The sequence below is a fragment of the Spermophilus citellus genome (genome assembly GCF_964194105.1).
Source record: "Spermophilus citellus genome assembly, chromosome: 2".
In the NCBI taxonomy this organism is placed as follows: Eukaryota; Metazoa; Chordata; class Mammalia; order Rodentia; family Sciuridae; genus Spermophilus; species Spermophilus citellus.
In genome coordinates, this window is record NC_138183.1 from 201,068,690 (window position 1) to 201,084,688 (window position 15,999).

The window sequence follows — 15,999 nt, forward strand, 5'->3', positions numbered from 1 at the left end:
CCAGACTGGGCGAGTCTCCAATCCTGAGTGCCTAGGGCCTCCTCTTGTGTCTAGTCACTTCCCACTTTTCCTCTAGCCAGGCCCCTCTCACAGGTGCCGCTCACCACAATACTGGCTACACGCCAGGTCTGCTGCTCCCGGGAGCCCTGTTTTCATGAACGACTGGGCACACTCTTCCAGTTTGCCATTCCCTCAGACCCTAAGTTTGTAGAGCTTGGGGCTGAGAATCCTCAGCGAATATTACTTGCCCTCCGGTAGCCACGCCCCCGGTAGCTGGTGCAAGAGACCTCAGCTGTCAGCCCTGGTGGGAGCGGTAGTTCTGTGCCACGGGTCCCGCGCCACCTCTGATTCCCTCGGGCTGGCTCACGGGAGAGCTGGGAGGGGCCCTTACAGGAGAGCTGGGAGGGGCCCTTAAGGTTTCCCCGATGTGTGGAGAGGGAAGGCTAGGGAATTACACCCAATACTGCTCTTAATGGCCATTAGGGCTTATTCACCTCAGGATATGAGCTCTAGGCTGTCACCTGGGCCCACCTACAGAGGGTGGTAAACACAGGGCATAGGAGTCATAGAAGCTCAACTCTACTACTGAACAATTATGTGAACTTGGGCAGGCTATTAAATTTCTGTGATTATGTTTCCTCCATTAAAAAATAGGATAACTAATAATAATACACTCCTTATGGGATTGTTATGGAGATTGTATGAGTTAATACATTTAGAGCATTTTTAGAGTATCTGGCACACAGTATAAATTTTAAAAACTACAGTAAAATGAATTATAATATAATGTTATAATAAATTAGAAATAGATCTCTAGAGTTCCAAATTCTACTTTGCTTCCCAATAAAAGCTTTGCAGATCGAATTTATGGAAAGAAAATGAGAAAAAAGGAAATTAAGAGAAGATAGTTAGAAGTAGAAAGGAAAAGGAAGAAAATTTGCAGTATGGATAACTCATAGTATAGCCAATACTAAGAGGATAAAGTTTGAATAATATTTGTGAAAAAATATTTAGAGAAAATGAAGTCTAAAGAAAGACTATTTTGATGAAAGATTTTGTAGTTATAACCAATTAATGTAAGATATAAGAAAAAAATAAACCCCCCCCAAAATGTAAGATATAAGAAAAAGAAACCTTAAATATGAAATTTAAGATCTATCACAAAAGTTATATCAAAAACCTTTGCATTTAGACATTTGATTAATATATTAGTTGATTAAATGTGTCTTAAATACTTAGCAACTAAGCTGAGCCTGGTTCTTTGGACAGGGTGCTGACTGCAAAAAACATATGAGTTTTATATGGTCTTCTGCATAAGACCAAAGAGGCAAATATTGGATGTTTTCCTCTCTTCCCTCCCAAGTCCTTCTAGTCTTCTTTCTCTCTGTATTTACAAAAAAAGAAAAAAAAATGGGGGGGGGGGGTTGTCAAAACCACTTGTTACTAAGCAAAGGATCAAGAAAGGCTTCCTGAAACTCTCAAATATTTAATACTCATATTCTCATCCATGAATGTGCACATTGACCTTTTCTCTTAATAACCAGGCACCTGGAGCCAGACATGGTGGCACATGCCTGTGACTTGGGAGACTGAAGCAGGAGGATGGTGAGTTCAACGCTAGTGTCAGCAATTTAGGGAGGTTGTAAGCAACTTAGTTGTCTCATAATAAAAAAATAAAATAGGGCTGAGGATGTGGCTCAGGGGTTGAGTGCCCCTGGGTTCAATCCCTGGTACCCAAACCAAAACAAAACAAATAAACAAAACAAAAAACCCAGGCACCTGAGTATGGGCCAAGCTGCACTGGTTTTCAGCACTGGGGAGGGAAGCTTGATACAGAAGGTAAGGAAATGTGTTAGTTATTTAGAATCTTTATTGGGCTTGGGTTGTAGCTCAGTGATAGAGCGCTTGCTTGCCTGGCACACGTGAAGCACTGGGTTCATCCTCAGTGCCATATAAAAATAAATAAATAAAATAAAGCTATTATGTTAAAAATAAAAATAAATAGAATCTTTCTTTCCCTTAAGTTAGTTGGAACCATGTCCACTTGTGTCACAGTCTAGCTGATCTGGATGTCATTAATCTTATACAGAGTGACTGCACCTCAGAGCCTGTCCAGGATGAGGGGCATTAGCTACTTTGAAAGGCAGCTTCAGGGATTAAAAAAAAAAATGTTTAGAAAAACTGATCTGCCCAGCAGCTCAGGAGATTGAGGCAGGAGAATCACAAGTTCAAGGCCAGCCTCAGCAACTTAGTGAGGCCCTAAGCAACTTAATAAGACCCTGTCTTAAAAAATAAAAAGGGCTAGGAATGTAGCTCAGCAGTAAAGTACCTCTGGGTTTGATCCCCAGTAAGTATCCCCACCAGCCAAAAATTCATCAGGTAGGGGAAGATGCACAGATCTAGGTTTTTCTCAGTCTCAGCAAAAATCTGACCTCTGCTTTCTACTCTAACCTTATTCTAATCATCGTCTACTAAGACATAGCAAAGTAGTACGTGACCTCTGACCTGGAACATTGCCTCCTGTCCTTCAGTGTATTCCTTAATACTAAATGCTAAAACTAATAAATCTATACTTTCTTTAAAGTGAAAGAAATGGGAGTTATAACTTGTAGTTGTCAATCATAAAACCAGGAAGGAAATCACACAGTCTTAGGAAAGAGGAATAACGATTTTGAACATACCAAAACAATCTGCTCCTTGGGATAATGGTTTAATGATAACAGTCACATGGACAAAGTGGTGCTACTCAATTCCCAATTTTTTTTTCATTTCTCCTCAAGAAAAATTCACTCCAAAGAGAGAGAGAGATAGAGAGATAGAGATATTGCTTAGAATAGAACAATGCAAAAAAAAAAAAAAAAGGTTTTTTTTTGGTTTTTCACTTCAAACAGGAAAGGATGAAACTGATAATCAAGACCATAGAGTGTGATTGTCACAGAACATGAGCTCTAAGTTACCTCTAATCTCTTGGTCCAGGTGAATTGTTCTTCAAGCTCTGAAGCAAAGTGTGAGGATGAATAAATACCTCTTTTGGATAATTAAGCAGAAGGTTTGTGAGCATGTCAATGGAGTGCTAATCACTAGGAAATATCACAGGTTCACTGAGAACCAGTTGTGCCACTTGAATTTTATTTTCTTTTGTTAGAGGCAAGGAATTCTATCAACCAAAATGATGATTTTTAGGAAGTTCTGCCATTAGTAATCCCAAACTATTTCCCAAGTACAGAATCTATGTTTTGGGAGTGGGATGTAGTATGAAACACTTATGGGATTTCATCCACTGCTTGTTGAGGTACTGTCAACCAAACAGCAAGGCAGAAACTTGAGGTACAAAGAGAGCAGGACATACTGCATGCCACCCGTTGAATGACTACACCAGGAGGTTGGGGTTCAGCTCAGGTGCCACATTTTGGAAAGAATTACATAAAGAAGACAATGAACAAGATGACAAGAAGACTTGGAGCAATGTCAAACAAGTAGTTATTGGGTATTTTTATCCTGGAGGTAATCCAAAGCAGTAGTATGATATAGAAAACATAGGCTTTGGGGCCAAGCAAACTTGAAATTGAGTCCTGGCTGTCAACAATAAGCTGTGGGATCTTAGGGGCAGCTATCAAATCTCTCTGAACTTGTTTCTTCCTCTGTAAAAATGGAGATATAATGTGTGTGACCACGTTGGATGATCAGGAGGAAATGCAGTAATATATATAAAATACATGATATATAACAATATAACAAATGCCCAATAATTATCTGTTTCAATCAATCATTAATATTATTGCCAAGAGGACATCACAGCTGACTTTAAATGTCCTTTCCCAAAGGCTCTTTTCCTCAGCATATAAACTGTAAGTTCTCAAACTTCATGGTTCAAAAGCATTACCAGGAATCATACCCATGGTTTAGTCATTCTGTGCTGCTGTAACAGAATACTTGAGGTTGAAAAATTTATAATGAACAGAAATTTATTTTCTCACAGTTCTGGAGGCTGTAAGTCCAAGATCAACGTGCTAGCTGATTCAGCTTCTAAAGGGGGCTCACTTTCTGGCTTGCAGACAACTGCTTTCTCACTCTGTCCTTGCATTTGAAGAGAAAAAGCAAACACTGATAATTCTTCTCAAAGTACACTTATCCTATTGGATCAGGGCTTCACTCTCATGACCACATTTATCTTTAAATACATCCTTAATGGCCATATTTCCAAATACAGTCACATTGGGAGTTAGGGCTTAAACATAAGAATTTGAGGGGGGACACAATTCAGTTTATAACAGTATCTCTTCCCTCTCCTATGATGTTTTCTCCACATTGACTCTCATTCTTTGGGATGTTTCTCCAGCAGGATTTCCTGCAAAAGTTTCAAGACCTCTTAAGCCCTAGACCTCTTCCATCCATTCTGTTGATTATAGTAAGTCACAAGGCCTGCCCAGATTCGGGGAGAAGGGGAAAATATATATGTATTTTTAATGTATACACATATATGTATATACACACATGTATATATATTAATAAACGTATATGCACACATATAAACTTTGTGTACCTATGTGTACAGTGTTTATAAAGTCTACAGAAGTGTACAGTAATATCTAGTAGATAACTTCTTTTTTTTTTTTTAAAGAGAGAGTGAGAGAGGAGAGAGAGTGAGAGAGAGAGAGAGAGAGAGAGAGAGAGAGAATTTTTAATATTTATTTTTTAGTTCTCGGCGGACACAACATCTTTGTTGGTATGTGGTGCTGAGGATCGAACCCGGGCCGCACGCATGCCAGGCGAGCGCGCTACCGCTTGAGCCACATCCCCAGCCCCATAGTAGATAACTTCTTGATGGGAGGAATAGTGAAGTCACATTGTTCAAGGCCATATGAAATGGGAAAGATGCATGTAACTGTCTTTGGAGACAATGTACCAATTTGTCCTTGAGCAAATTATTTAACCACATGACTTTACTTCATCTGTAAAGTAGGAAATAGTCACGTGTTGCTTGATAATGAGAAATGCAACCTTAGGTGATTTTGTTGTTTGAACATCTGAGTGTACTTACACGAACCGAGGTGCTCTGGCCTACTGCTTAACTTGGCTTCGTGGTATGGCCTATTGCTCCTACAAACCTGTATAACTTGTTTCTGTACTGAATCTGTAGACAATTGTAACACAATGGCAAGTATTTGTGTAACTATAGGAAAGGTAAAATAAAACTATGGAGAAAAAGATTTAAAAAATGGCATACTTGCACAGGGCACTTACCATGGATGGAACTTTTAGGACTGGAAGTTGCTCTGGGTGAGTCTGTGAGTGAGTGGTGAGTGAATGTGAAAGCCTAGGACATTACTGTATACCACGGTAGACTTTATAAACACTGTATACACAGGCCACACTAAATTTATAATTTTTTTTCTTCAGTAGTAAACTAACCTTAGCTTACTGTATCATTTTTACTTTTATTAAATTTTTAAATTTTTTTGACTATATAAAATTTAAAACACAAATTGTAAAAGTTTATGAAAATGTTTATATCCTTATCCTACTGATTTTTTTCTATTTAAAAAAATTTAACTTTTTTTGTTAAAAACTAAGACACAAACACACACTTTAGCCTGGGTCTACACAGGGTCAAGGTGATCAATATCACTGTCTTCTATCTCCATGTCTTGCCCGCTGGAAGGTTTTCAGGAGCAATAACATACATGGAATTGTGATCTCCTATTGCAATAATACCTTCTTCTGGAACACCTCCTGAAGGGCCTTCCTGAGGCTATTTTAAGTTAACTTTTCTTTTTTTATAAGTATAAGGAATACACTCTAAAATAATGATAAGCTATATAGTGTAGTAAATACATAAATTAGTAAAAATAGTTTGTTATTATCAAGTGCTGTGTTCTGTCCATAATTGTATTACTATACTTTTATATGACTGGCAATGCAGTGGTTTGTTTACACCAGCATGTCCATAAACGTGTGAGTTATGCATTGGGCTATAACAGTATGACAGCAAAGATATCACTGGGCGATAGGAATCTTTCAGCTTCATTATAATCATACATGTGGTCCATTATCTACCAAAACTTTGTTATGTGGCTCATGGCTGTAAAACATTCACCACTTTGGGATGTTGTGAGTAATAGATTAAGAAAATGTGGTCAGCACCTAGTACATTGTAGTAGACACATAATACTAAAAACAAAAACATTGATTGAGCCCATACTGTGTGGCAGCACTGTTCCTAGTAATTTACATATATTACTTTAAGTAATCTCATTAACAATTCAATGATGCACCTATTAGTATTATCTGATGAGAAATCTGAAGCACAAATATTTAACTTGCACAAGGTTGGTTGCTTAGTAACTATTCTAATTCTTGAATGTCTTACTACATGGTATAGCCAAAGGACAGTTCTTTGGTTTTGTTTCTCTTTAAACTGTTTTAAAGTTGACAGTTGATGTTGTTAAGCACTCCTCTATTAAATACTCCTCATCCCTTGACCTCTAGGACTCTCCTCTGTTCAGCTTTTCTTCTTCTCTGATTGCTACTTTCCAGTCATCTCATTGAGCCACATTTTAAATTCCACATTTTTCTCCTATTTCTCCAGTTCTTCTTTCTTGGAGGAACCCATACAATATGGCAAATCAGTTTCTGCCTTTCCACTGCTGATTGCGTTTCCCCTCTCTCAACTCTAGGTTAGCATTTCTATGTGCCCTCAGGGTCTCATTGCATATGAGCCAGGTATACTTTTTGAAATTTCAGTGTCTTTCATTTCTTCCTCATTCTACTGTTGCAATTTTGTTGATAATCGAAATGTTTTTCAAATTTAGATGTTTCTATCAGCTACTGATTTAGGCCTGATCTAGGGTCTTTATCATATCTTACTTGGTTTATTAAAGTCATTTCTTACTATTTTCAGTTCCTTTCTGACATAGGTGTTATATTTTTACAGGTTTAACACTCACTTCTGCCAATTTCTACATCATGCTGTCTCCAGTGTCACCTTCAGTGTTACATGGCCTTTCCACCTTCTGTAAGTTTGGAGTACCAATACCTGCTCAACTTCATCCATAGGCTCCCTCCCAGCTGGTTTCTCCTCTCTCCTCATTTTCCTAGACAGAGGATGTGTCTTACCGCAATTCTCTAGGAATAATTCTTCACAACTCTGCATTTTCTCTACTATTCCCCTATAAGCTCCTTGACACCTAGCACCATTCACAGCAGGATTTCAAATCTTCCATTTTGGGTGAACACTATGGAATCTTGAATATTTTTCTGTACAATATGTTTTGCTATGAGATGTCTCTAGAGAAAGCATAACCTTACGGCTTAGAGTGCGTGTCCAGCTGTGGAGATTCCTTTCTAACTGTTCTAGAATGAGGCTTGCCACTAGCATTAAGGAAATCTTCAAAAGGAGAGGGAAAGGGAGAAAGGTACCCTTCTCTCCTGTATGAACTTGGGCAAATGACACCTTTCCGAGTACGGGTTTTTCAATAGCAAAATGAGGATAATTGGCATACAGACTTTTTGACCCAACCAGAGAATTAAATAAGATTATACATACAAAAGGCTTGTGGTACAGTGTCTGACACACAAGCAAAAGAGTTCAATATTTCATGATTATTTCTGAACTTACTGCCCGAAGGGCTGAAGTCTTGGGAGGTTGAGAGATAACTCTGAGGTCCCTTCCAAATACTAAAATCTGGGGATACACTCCCGTGGGTGCTGGGGAAATGCTAACAATCCTTGGATTTCCATCAGTTGCCTAGAAAACCAAGTCAGCCTCGGTGTCTTTGCAGGAGTCATTTATTTGACCTTCTGATAGGAGAGCTTCCACTTTGTCCAAATCACCACGTGGGTGAAATCCTTCCTTTGTTGTTAACTCTTGGCCCCAAACCCAGAATTTGGGCGTCTAGAGCCCTCAGGTCCATGGTTTCTGCCAGGAGGCGCTTTCCAAGTTCGAGGCAGGCACTCCGTTTTTCTATGGGTGTGGTCCAGATTGCAACCTTAGCGCCACTCATCCCAGAATGTGCCTTGGGACATACGCTGCAAGAAGTAGTGGAAGGGGTGCTTGGTTTTGCATCACGGCAGAGGAACTGGGTGGCGAGAGCGTCCGAAGCATGCACATGCTCACACTCTCCAAGCTTGGGCGCGGCTGTTCCGAGTGCGAGGTTCAAGTCGAGTTCGGTCCGCGCTACGCCAGAAGCCGACAAGCGCCCCCGGTATTCGGTGGGCGCCCAAACGAGGGCCTCGCCGCGAGCCTACCCCGCGGCGCGCACCTCTGTCCCAGCCCCGCCCCCCGGCGGCAGCGAGTGGCAGGCGGAGCGCGAGGCTAGAGGCGCGCTGGGCTGCGCGGCGCCACCTCCCCTCCGCGCTGGAGGAGGGACCGAGGGGCCGGGCGGGAGAGAGAGAAAGCCCGACCGGCCGGCTGGGGAAGAGCTGCATGCAACCGGTGGGAGGCCGGGCCGGCTGGGGCTCCGGCTTGAGCTCGGAACGTTTCTTGGCGGGTCTCTGGCGGCGAGCGCGGACCGCCCGGCGGCGGCGGCTCTGAGCTGGCAGGCGGAGGGCTGTCTCCCGCGCCCGCCTGCCCGGCGCGGTCCGAGGATGCGGGGGGGCGATGCCCGGGGCCAGGGACGCGCTCTGTCACCAGGCGCTGCAGCTGCTGGCCGAGCTCTGTGCCCGTGGGGCCCTGGAGCACGACAGCTGCCAAGATTTCATCTACCACCTGCGGGACCGTGCCAGACCCCGGCTCCGCGACCCAGGTGAGTGCTGCCACCGCCGCCGCCGTCTGGCGCGACCAAAAGGGCCCTAGGCTGGGACTTGGGGATGACCGGGGCCTGAAGCAGAAGAGCGACGCGGACTGGCGGAGGGCAGGGGGTGGCCACTGAGCCTAAAGAGGGATCAAGAAGCAGTGTGCCCCGTGGCCCGATGCTAGAACCGGGCAGGACCCGGGCGGGACCCGGGCAGAGGCTGCAGAACGGAGGCCGAGTTAGGGTGGGCAGGGATAGGGCAGGAGGAACCACGCCCGCCACCTGCGCTCCCCTTTACAGGGCTCCTGGGGGCAGCTCCTGAGCTCTAATATTGGAGCTCTACTTCCCAGTCTCTGCGTCTTGAGCCAGGGGAGGCCCGGCGGCCTCCCAAGCTGTGAAAAGAGGGACGAGGCCGGAGGAAACTCTGGGAAGTTGGGAGTTGGGAACGGACCCCGGCTGCGGCTGAATCCCACCGGGAGCTGCTTACCTTGGCTCCTAAGCACCTAGTTTCTTTCCTTGGTCTGGGCTGAAAAGGACGGGACGGGATCTGGAGGTGGGAAGCTACTGGTTCTGGGCAGCTGGGCCTGAACCCAGTCCCTGCGGGTCACAAGGCGCGGAGGTGGCCTGGGCCTGGGCGCTGACTCCAAGGCATCTCCGCCCAGCACACTAGGGTGGGTTTTCCCGTCAGGGCTTGTGCACCTGCTGTTATCCCTAGTGAAAGTTGAGAAGCTCCTAACTTTGGAAAGTTCATTTATTTTGGCATTTGGCCAATTAAGGTTGGAGGGGGGAGTTTTAGTGATGCCATTTGATTTCCCCAAGGGCGCCTGGTCTCGCATTCTTCTCATCCACTACTAGTTCATTCCTTCTAAATGTTTGCATGAGAGTCTTCTCACCTGGAGAAATTGTTTTCCTGAATATTCTCATAACCTAAGAACTTTCAAATTAAAAAAAAAAGCATATTGTGGTTGGATTGTTTAAAATGGGATGAGAACATGGCCTTTCCTTTGATATTCCTGTGTGTAATAAATATTGGCAATGAGCTATTGCTGTGCAAATTATTCAGTGCCAGTTTACCTCATTTTAAGCCAATCCATTATATAAAAATACATTTGCCCAAAGGATATATTAGAGAATTATTTGACTCCTAAAGAGATTCACACTGAGCCTGACTTAAATAGAATATCCTTGATAGGATATTCAAGATATGTGTGGAGAATGCAGCCTTTTAAAATTTACATCAGATTTTCCATACTCAAAGCATTTTTTTATCTTGGAAAAGAATGATTATTGTTCTCTACTGCCTGTGGGTTACATTAATAAGTTTATCAAATGATCACTAATGTGTTACCTCAAAGAGGAGAATTCAGTGATCCTAGTTGGATTTCCCAGGAGGTTTAGTATCCAGCTTGTGTGTGTCTCATTGCTGGATGCTTTGCCCTGCATAGATCAGAGATGCTGATGAAGTGCTCCTCTCACCAACACAAGTCCCAGAAATATGTCCCAAGTGTGTTATGTTCTGGTCTTACACAGCAAGATTACAAGATCATTTTTTTAACATGCTTCACTCAAAGTAAGTGTTAGTGCTAAAACGTCTTGCTTTATTACCTGACACTGTGTCATGGGCTCTCCTTGTTATCCCACAAAAGCCATCATCTTTGGCTTTATAAGAGAAGGTGGGTGGGCTTGTCTAAATTGCATGTTTACCACACCAAACCATTTGGGCCACTTGGCTGCTCTGCTCCTTGGAATCGAGGGACTGAATTCCATGTTCTTAGGCTCTCCTCAGGCCCTACACTGGCCAGCCCTCGAGGAAGAGCCACAGAGAATACTCTTTAGAGAGGAAATCTGATTCCTTGGCTGAGAAATAGCTGTAGATAGGAGTCTGCCCTGCTGCTCTTTGAGTTCCTGAAAGCAGTGCTCTGCTTTCTTAAACTAGGGCACATGGTTTTGAGGTAGCCGCATGCCCCTCTGGCTCTTTAGTTTGTGTCAGAAAGTAGCCTGCTCATGAGGCAGGGGAGGGAGACTGCAAATGCAAGGTGAGAGGAAATGAGGCCAAAGATGACATCAAAAGTGCACCCTTTCCTTCAGGGCACTTCAGCTCAGGCCAAATCTCCCTCCATTTCCTTCCTTGCTTGCCTTGCTCACATTAATTCTTACATCAGATGCATTTATCTCCATCCCGCTGAAGCTGTTTGTGCAAGCCAAGAGTGGCCTTAATCTGTGAGCCCTAAAAGTTGAGTGGCTGGAGAAGCTACACTGCACAACACTATGTGAATAAAGCTATTGTGTGGTGTGAAGCAGAACAATCGTGTAGAGCAGCCTTGGTGTATGGGTCCCCAGAGAGAGTTGTCTGTAGATGGGTGACTTCCATTTTTTTTTAAAGAAATCCATCTGAACACCACCTTCCAGCTTTCTTTGCCTATTGTCTGTTCATACTCACACAGTGGTAGCTAGCTTTTTCAAACTCCACTAAAAATATTAGTTATAAAAGGAGAAAACTAGATATAATCCCCTATGGATAGCAGAGTGACACTCTGTCTAGGATGTTTGTTCATTTCTTCAGAGGTAGGGTAAGGCAGTGTCACAGACCAGTGTGCCTGGGGCAGAAAGAAGAGTAAGTGAAAAGGTCCTGAGGCAGTAACATCACTGCTACAAAGAGCAGTGACGTCAGAGGTGATTGGAGAAGAGTGAAAAAATGGAGAGTGACAAAAAATGTGGTCAAGGGTTGAAGAGGGCAGATCATATAAGGTCTTATGAATGATTGTAAGGACTTTGTGTTTACTCTGAATATATACAAAGCCTTAATTGTTGTTGAGAAGTGACAACACTGAATGCTATGGTGAGAAAATGCTGTGGAGGAAGGATAAAGACAGAGAAAACTGTTAGGAAGCTATTTCATGAATCCAGAAAGAGGTGATAGTTAAGGATAGATCAGGATAGTGCTAATGTAGGTGGTGAGAAGTAACTGGATTGTGGACACAACTTGAAGGTACAGCCACTAAACATTTTGTTTGTTTGTTTGTTTTTAATTTTTGATACTAGGAATTGAACGTAGGACCTCATGCATGCTAAACAAGCACTCTACCACTGTGCTACATCCCCAGCCCCACTAGTATTTTTGATGGAAGGAATGTGAAAGATGAAAGATATATTAGGATGATCCTAAAGGTTTTTGACCTAAGTAATTCCATTTGCTGAGCAGAAGATTTCACAAAGAAGGTTGGAGTGGGGAGGGAAATGACAAGTTTTCTATTTTGTTTTTCACATTTTGTACGTATTAAGTGTGTGATGCCTCTTTAGGTAGAGAAGCTTAGTTGTATTGTAACCTGAGATCTGAATATTCAGAATATTTTCTGAATATCACCAATTGGTTTATGCTTATAGTTTGTAACTGGAAACTTCATTGTCAATAGGCCAATTGGTTGTAGAGCTGCATTTATTGTTGGAAGATTTCCCTTGTAGGAATTAAAAGCTCTCTTACACTTCTACTTATTGATCTTGTTTATACTTTTTTCAGAATTAGTCTCATCCCTCTTCTCCATTATATACCTTTGGCTGTTAGGAGGGAACAATCTTAAACTATCTGGACCTACTGTAGTCCACATCTGGAAAGACAATAGGATTAGATCATATAACTTCTAGTTTTTAAACATGTTTTTATAACTTTCCTGAGTTTTTTTTTTTCTGGTAGGGTACCAACAAGCACTTTATGTAGGTCATTTCTCTTGGTCCTCCTAACAGTTTTCTAAGACTTTGCTTCTCAAAGCTCTGGTCTGTGGGGTGGGCCAGCAGCATCAGCAGCATCTGGGAGCTTGTTAGACATGCAGAATCTCAGGCTAAAACCAGATCTACTGACTATGAATCTAAATATTTATAGGATCCTCAAGGGAGTTGTGGGCACATTAAAATACCAGAAGCATTACTAAAAGTTATTGGTATATATGAACAAAGTGAAGTGTAGAGAAGTAAAGTAGCCAGAGGCTATGTATCTTTTTTTTAAAAAAAAGAGTTTGGTCTAAGTCAAAGTAGCTTCTTAGGTAGTCACATAACATTTACAGTTGCCTCTTGGTGCCTATAGGACACTGGTTCCAGGACCCCTCATGATGTCAAAATCTGAGGATGCTCAATTACCTTATATCAAGTGATGTTGTATTTGCATATAACCTATGTATATCCTCCCATATACTTTAAATCATCTCTAGATTGTTTATAATACTTAATGCTATGTAAATAGCTGTTATATTATTTAAAGAGTGATGACAAGAAAAAACTTATACATGTTCAGTACAGATGCAAGTTTTTCTAATATTTTTAATGGTTGGTTGAATCCATGGAGATGGAACCCACAGATATGGAGGGATGAGTAGACTAAGAACTTAGAAGTTATTGTGAAAGAAAATACATAAAAGTCATCCTTAAACCTATTTTCTCTATTCTGTACTTGTGTAATTTAATCCTCAATTGTAGGTTAAATTTATGTAACTAGAGATTCACCTTAGTATTTTATCACAAATTCTGTTTTCCAGGGTACTGGTTTTCCATTCATTCCATCTTCGTATTCTGGAGACTCTTCTGCATGTACCCAAGGTTTATAAGATATTCACAAGGTCTGGTTGTGAAGCAGAGCCTTAAGTCTCATCATTAGTGATCCTTCTCTCCAGATAAATGTTACTCTATTTGGAAAAAAAATTTTTAGACAAATGATTTTCAGCTTTGGCTGTATATTAGAAATACTGAGTTCTAACAAACAAATAAAAAGAAAACAACACAAACTTAATAATGATCAGGCTATATCTTAGACCAATTAAATCAGAATTATCTGAGGGCAGGACCTGGTATCAGTATAATTTTTTAAGTTCTTCATTTGATTCTAATGTACAACCCAGTGGAGGACAACTTTGAAACCATGAGGCAAAGAATGAGAGCACCTAACTCTTCTTGGCTCAGATCACATTTCTTTTTTTGCAAAATTAGGGAAAATGGTATCAAAAACCAGGGAGCTTGACTATTACCCTTGTATGGTTAGATTCCATATCAGCTCTTTCCTAACTTTCTTGTGACAATATTATGCCAAATTTTATTTTGAGATCTCTTTAAAAATATGATGAAAAGAATATAATGAGACTCTATTGTATCTAACCCAATTTGAAGGGGGGGGAAGAATCTCAAATTATATTGAGAAAAATATCATTCAAAGAGTTCATTAAAGGCCAGAATGCTGGAACTTTGTTAATGTCACCTTGTGTTGAATTATGGTGAAATCACTTATTAGGAAATGTACATGTGAAATAATAAATTAAATATAGTTTCTGAGGAAAAAAAAATCTTCAAAATAACCATCATGATTAAGGGTTAGTCTTAATTCAAACTTTTCAAGTCAGTCAAAAGAAAATAAATCTTAAAACACCGGATTTTTATGAATAGACTTTGGTGTGATTATGCACAATGGGATTAATTTTTTAAAAAAATTAATGTTAATTGCAATCAGGAAATAGTCTTTTAAGGAATGAGTGGCATATTGGATGCACAATATGTGAAGATCTAATTTGCATTTACTTCAGTGACATTTTAGGGCTTCTTCATAAATATTTTATTTAAACAAGTGTGTTTTCATCTCTGTGGGATTCCTCTACATGGGCCAGTGAATGGTTTAGTCATGAGGTAATTATCAAGAGGGGAAAACAAAAGCAAATTGTGGTAAAGGCATCACAGGCAGCCCTGTGGCCAGCTGCCTCTCTCAGAGTAAACAATCAAAAGCACATACTTTTTGATGTGGGCAAAACTCTGAAGTAAAAATTAATCTGACAGCTAAGGGAAACTCATGCTAAAATTCCCTATTATGTATAGAGCATAAATATTGTTTTCACTGGAAAAGCATATTGGCACTTTTGTGTTCATGTGTGCATGTGAAATTTTCTATATGGTTGCTTAGAAAAAATTCATAATCTCCTTACCAGAGTGACTTGAGGGAACTAACAAGTTCACATACCAATGTGTATAGAGTAAGGGGAAGAGCTTAGTGAGAGGCCTAAATGGGAGAGCAGTATCATTTTTTAAGGATAAGGTAGAGTATGCACTTCTTTCTGAATGAAATTACAACATGAGTTGTGGAGTTTTCACTGTGATCATTGATCTTCCTTGTGCATCACAATTTTTTTCTTTCAGGTGTTTCATTTAGTTGGCTCTCTAGGAATGTCTGTAGACCAAAGCAAACCCTGAAGAGTATGCTTTGCAGATCTCCTTGAAATATTCATGCATCCTTGTGTGTGCATTTTATCACACAAATTTTTTTTAATCAACAGTGATAGAAATGTACTTGAAAGTAAAAAAAGAAAGAAAGAAAGAAAGAAAGGGAACAAGAAAATCACTGAGAAAATCAGAATAAGCCAAGGCTTTGGAGTCAGACTCTGACCCTGCAATTACCAGCTTAGTGACCTTAAGCAAATCTCCATTTTATTCATCTGTCAAATGGGAGTAGATGGGTCCTGCGGCACAATGCCCAGAGTAAATGTTTTATTAATTGCTTGATAAATAGGTATCATTGGTAGTGGTATCATCTGCCCCACATATCCTTTTAGCTGTGGTCCATTGGCATTTATCTATTTTACCTATACTTAATCATATGTAGGTAAAATTTCTTGCAAACATAGCATTTTATCACTATTTATTGCTGCATGGCTCTGGACAGGTTATTTAGCCTCTGTATCCTGTTTTCTCATCAGTAAAATGGGTTACGAGGATCTGTGTTACTAATATCTAGGTAAAATATAGGATGCCAGTTCAATTTAAATTTCAGGTAAACAGTGCATAGTAATGCATGGAATATATGTATGCAAAGCAGTTGTTAGTTGTTTATCTGAAGTTTAAATTGAACTGGGCATCCTGTATTTTTATTTGCTAAGGCTGGCAACTCCATTCTAGTATCTATCTCATAATACATGTCACATAGTTACCATATTATCTGACATGTGGTAAATGCTCAATAAATATTGGTCATCATTACTATGATTACATAATTTTTCCATGAGGAATAACCATTGTTCAGTTATTATGATTATGACTGTATGAAAGAGTAGTTATACTTTTTTAACTTACTAATTCTTTTGGGGGTGTTTCCAGCCTTTTAAAAATTTCACTGGATATAAATCATGTATCTATAGTCTCCTACTTTGTTTTGGGAAAAAAAATTTAAAAGTTAAATTAGCAACCATGAACTCAAATTGATTTCTAGAAGATATATGTTGATTAGTCCTGCTACATGTCTACA

At 40.5% G+C, this 15,999-nt stretch overlaps 1 protein-coding gene across 2 annotated transcripts in view; it reads left to right on the plus strand.

Annotated features, from left to right (window-relative positions):
- Positions 1 to 8,436: 8,436 nt before the first annotated feature.
- The window catches only part of SYT9 (synaptotagmin 9), a 185,419-nt gene continuing 177,856 nt past the window's right edge, over positions 8,437 to 15,999 (plus strand). For both annotated transcript variants that reach the window (XR_014018141.1, XM_081262235.1), the window contains exon 1: positions 8,437 to 8,744. Coding sequence is in view for 1 of the 2 variants with exons in the window: in XM_081262235.1 (XP_081118361.1) it covers positions 8,600 to 8,744 (145 nt within the window). In the remaining variant the exon portion in view is untranslated. The remainder of the gene's footprint in view (positions 8,745 to 15,999) is intronic.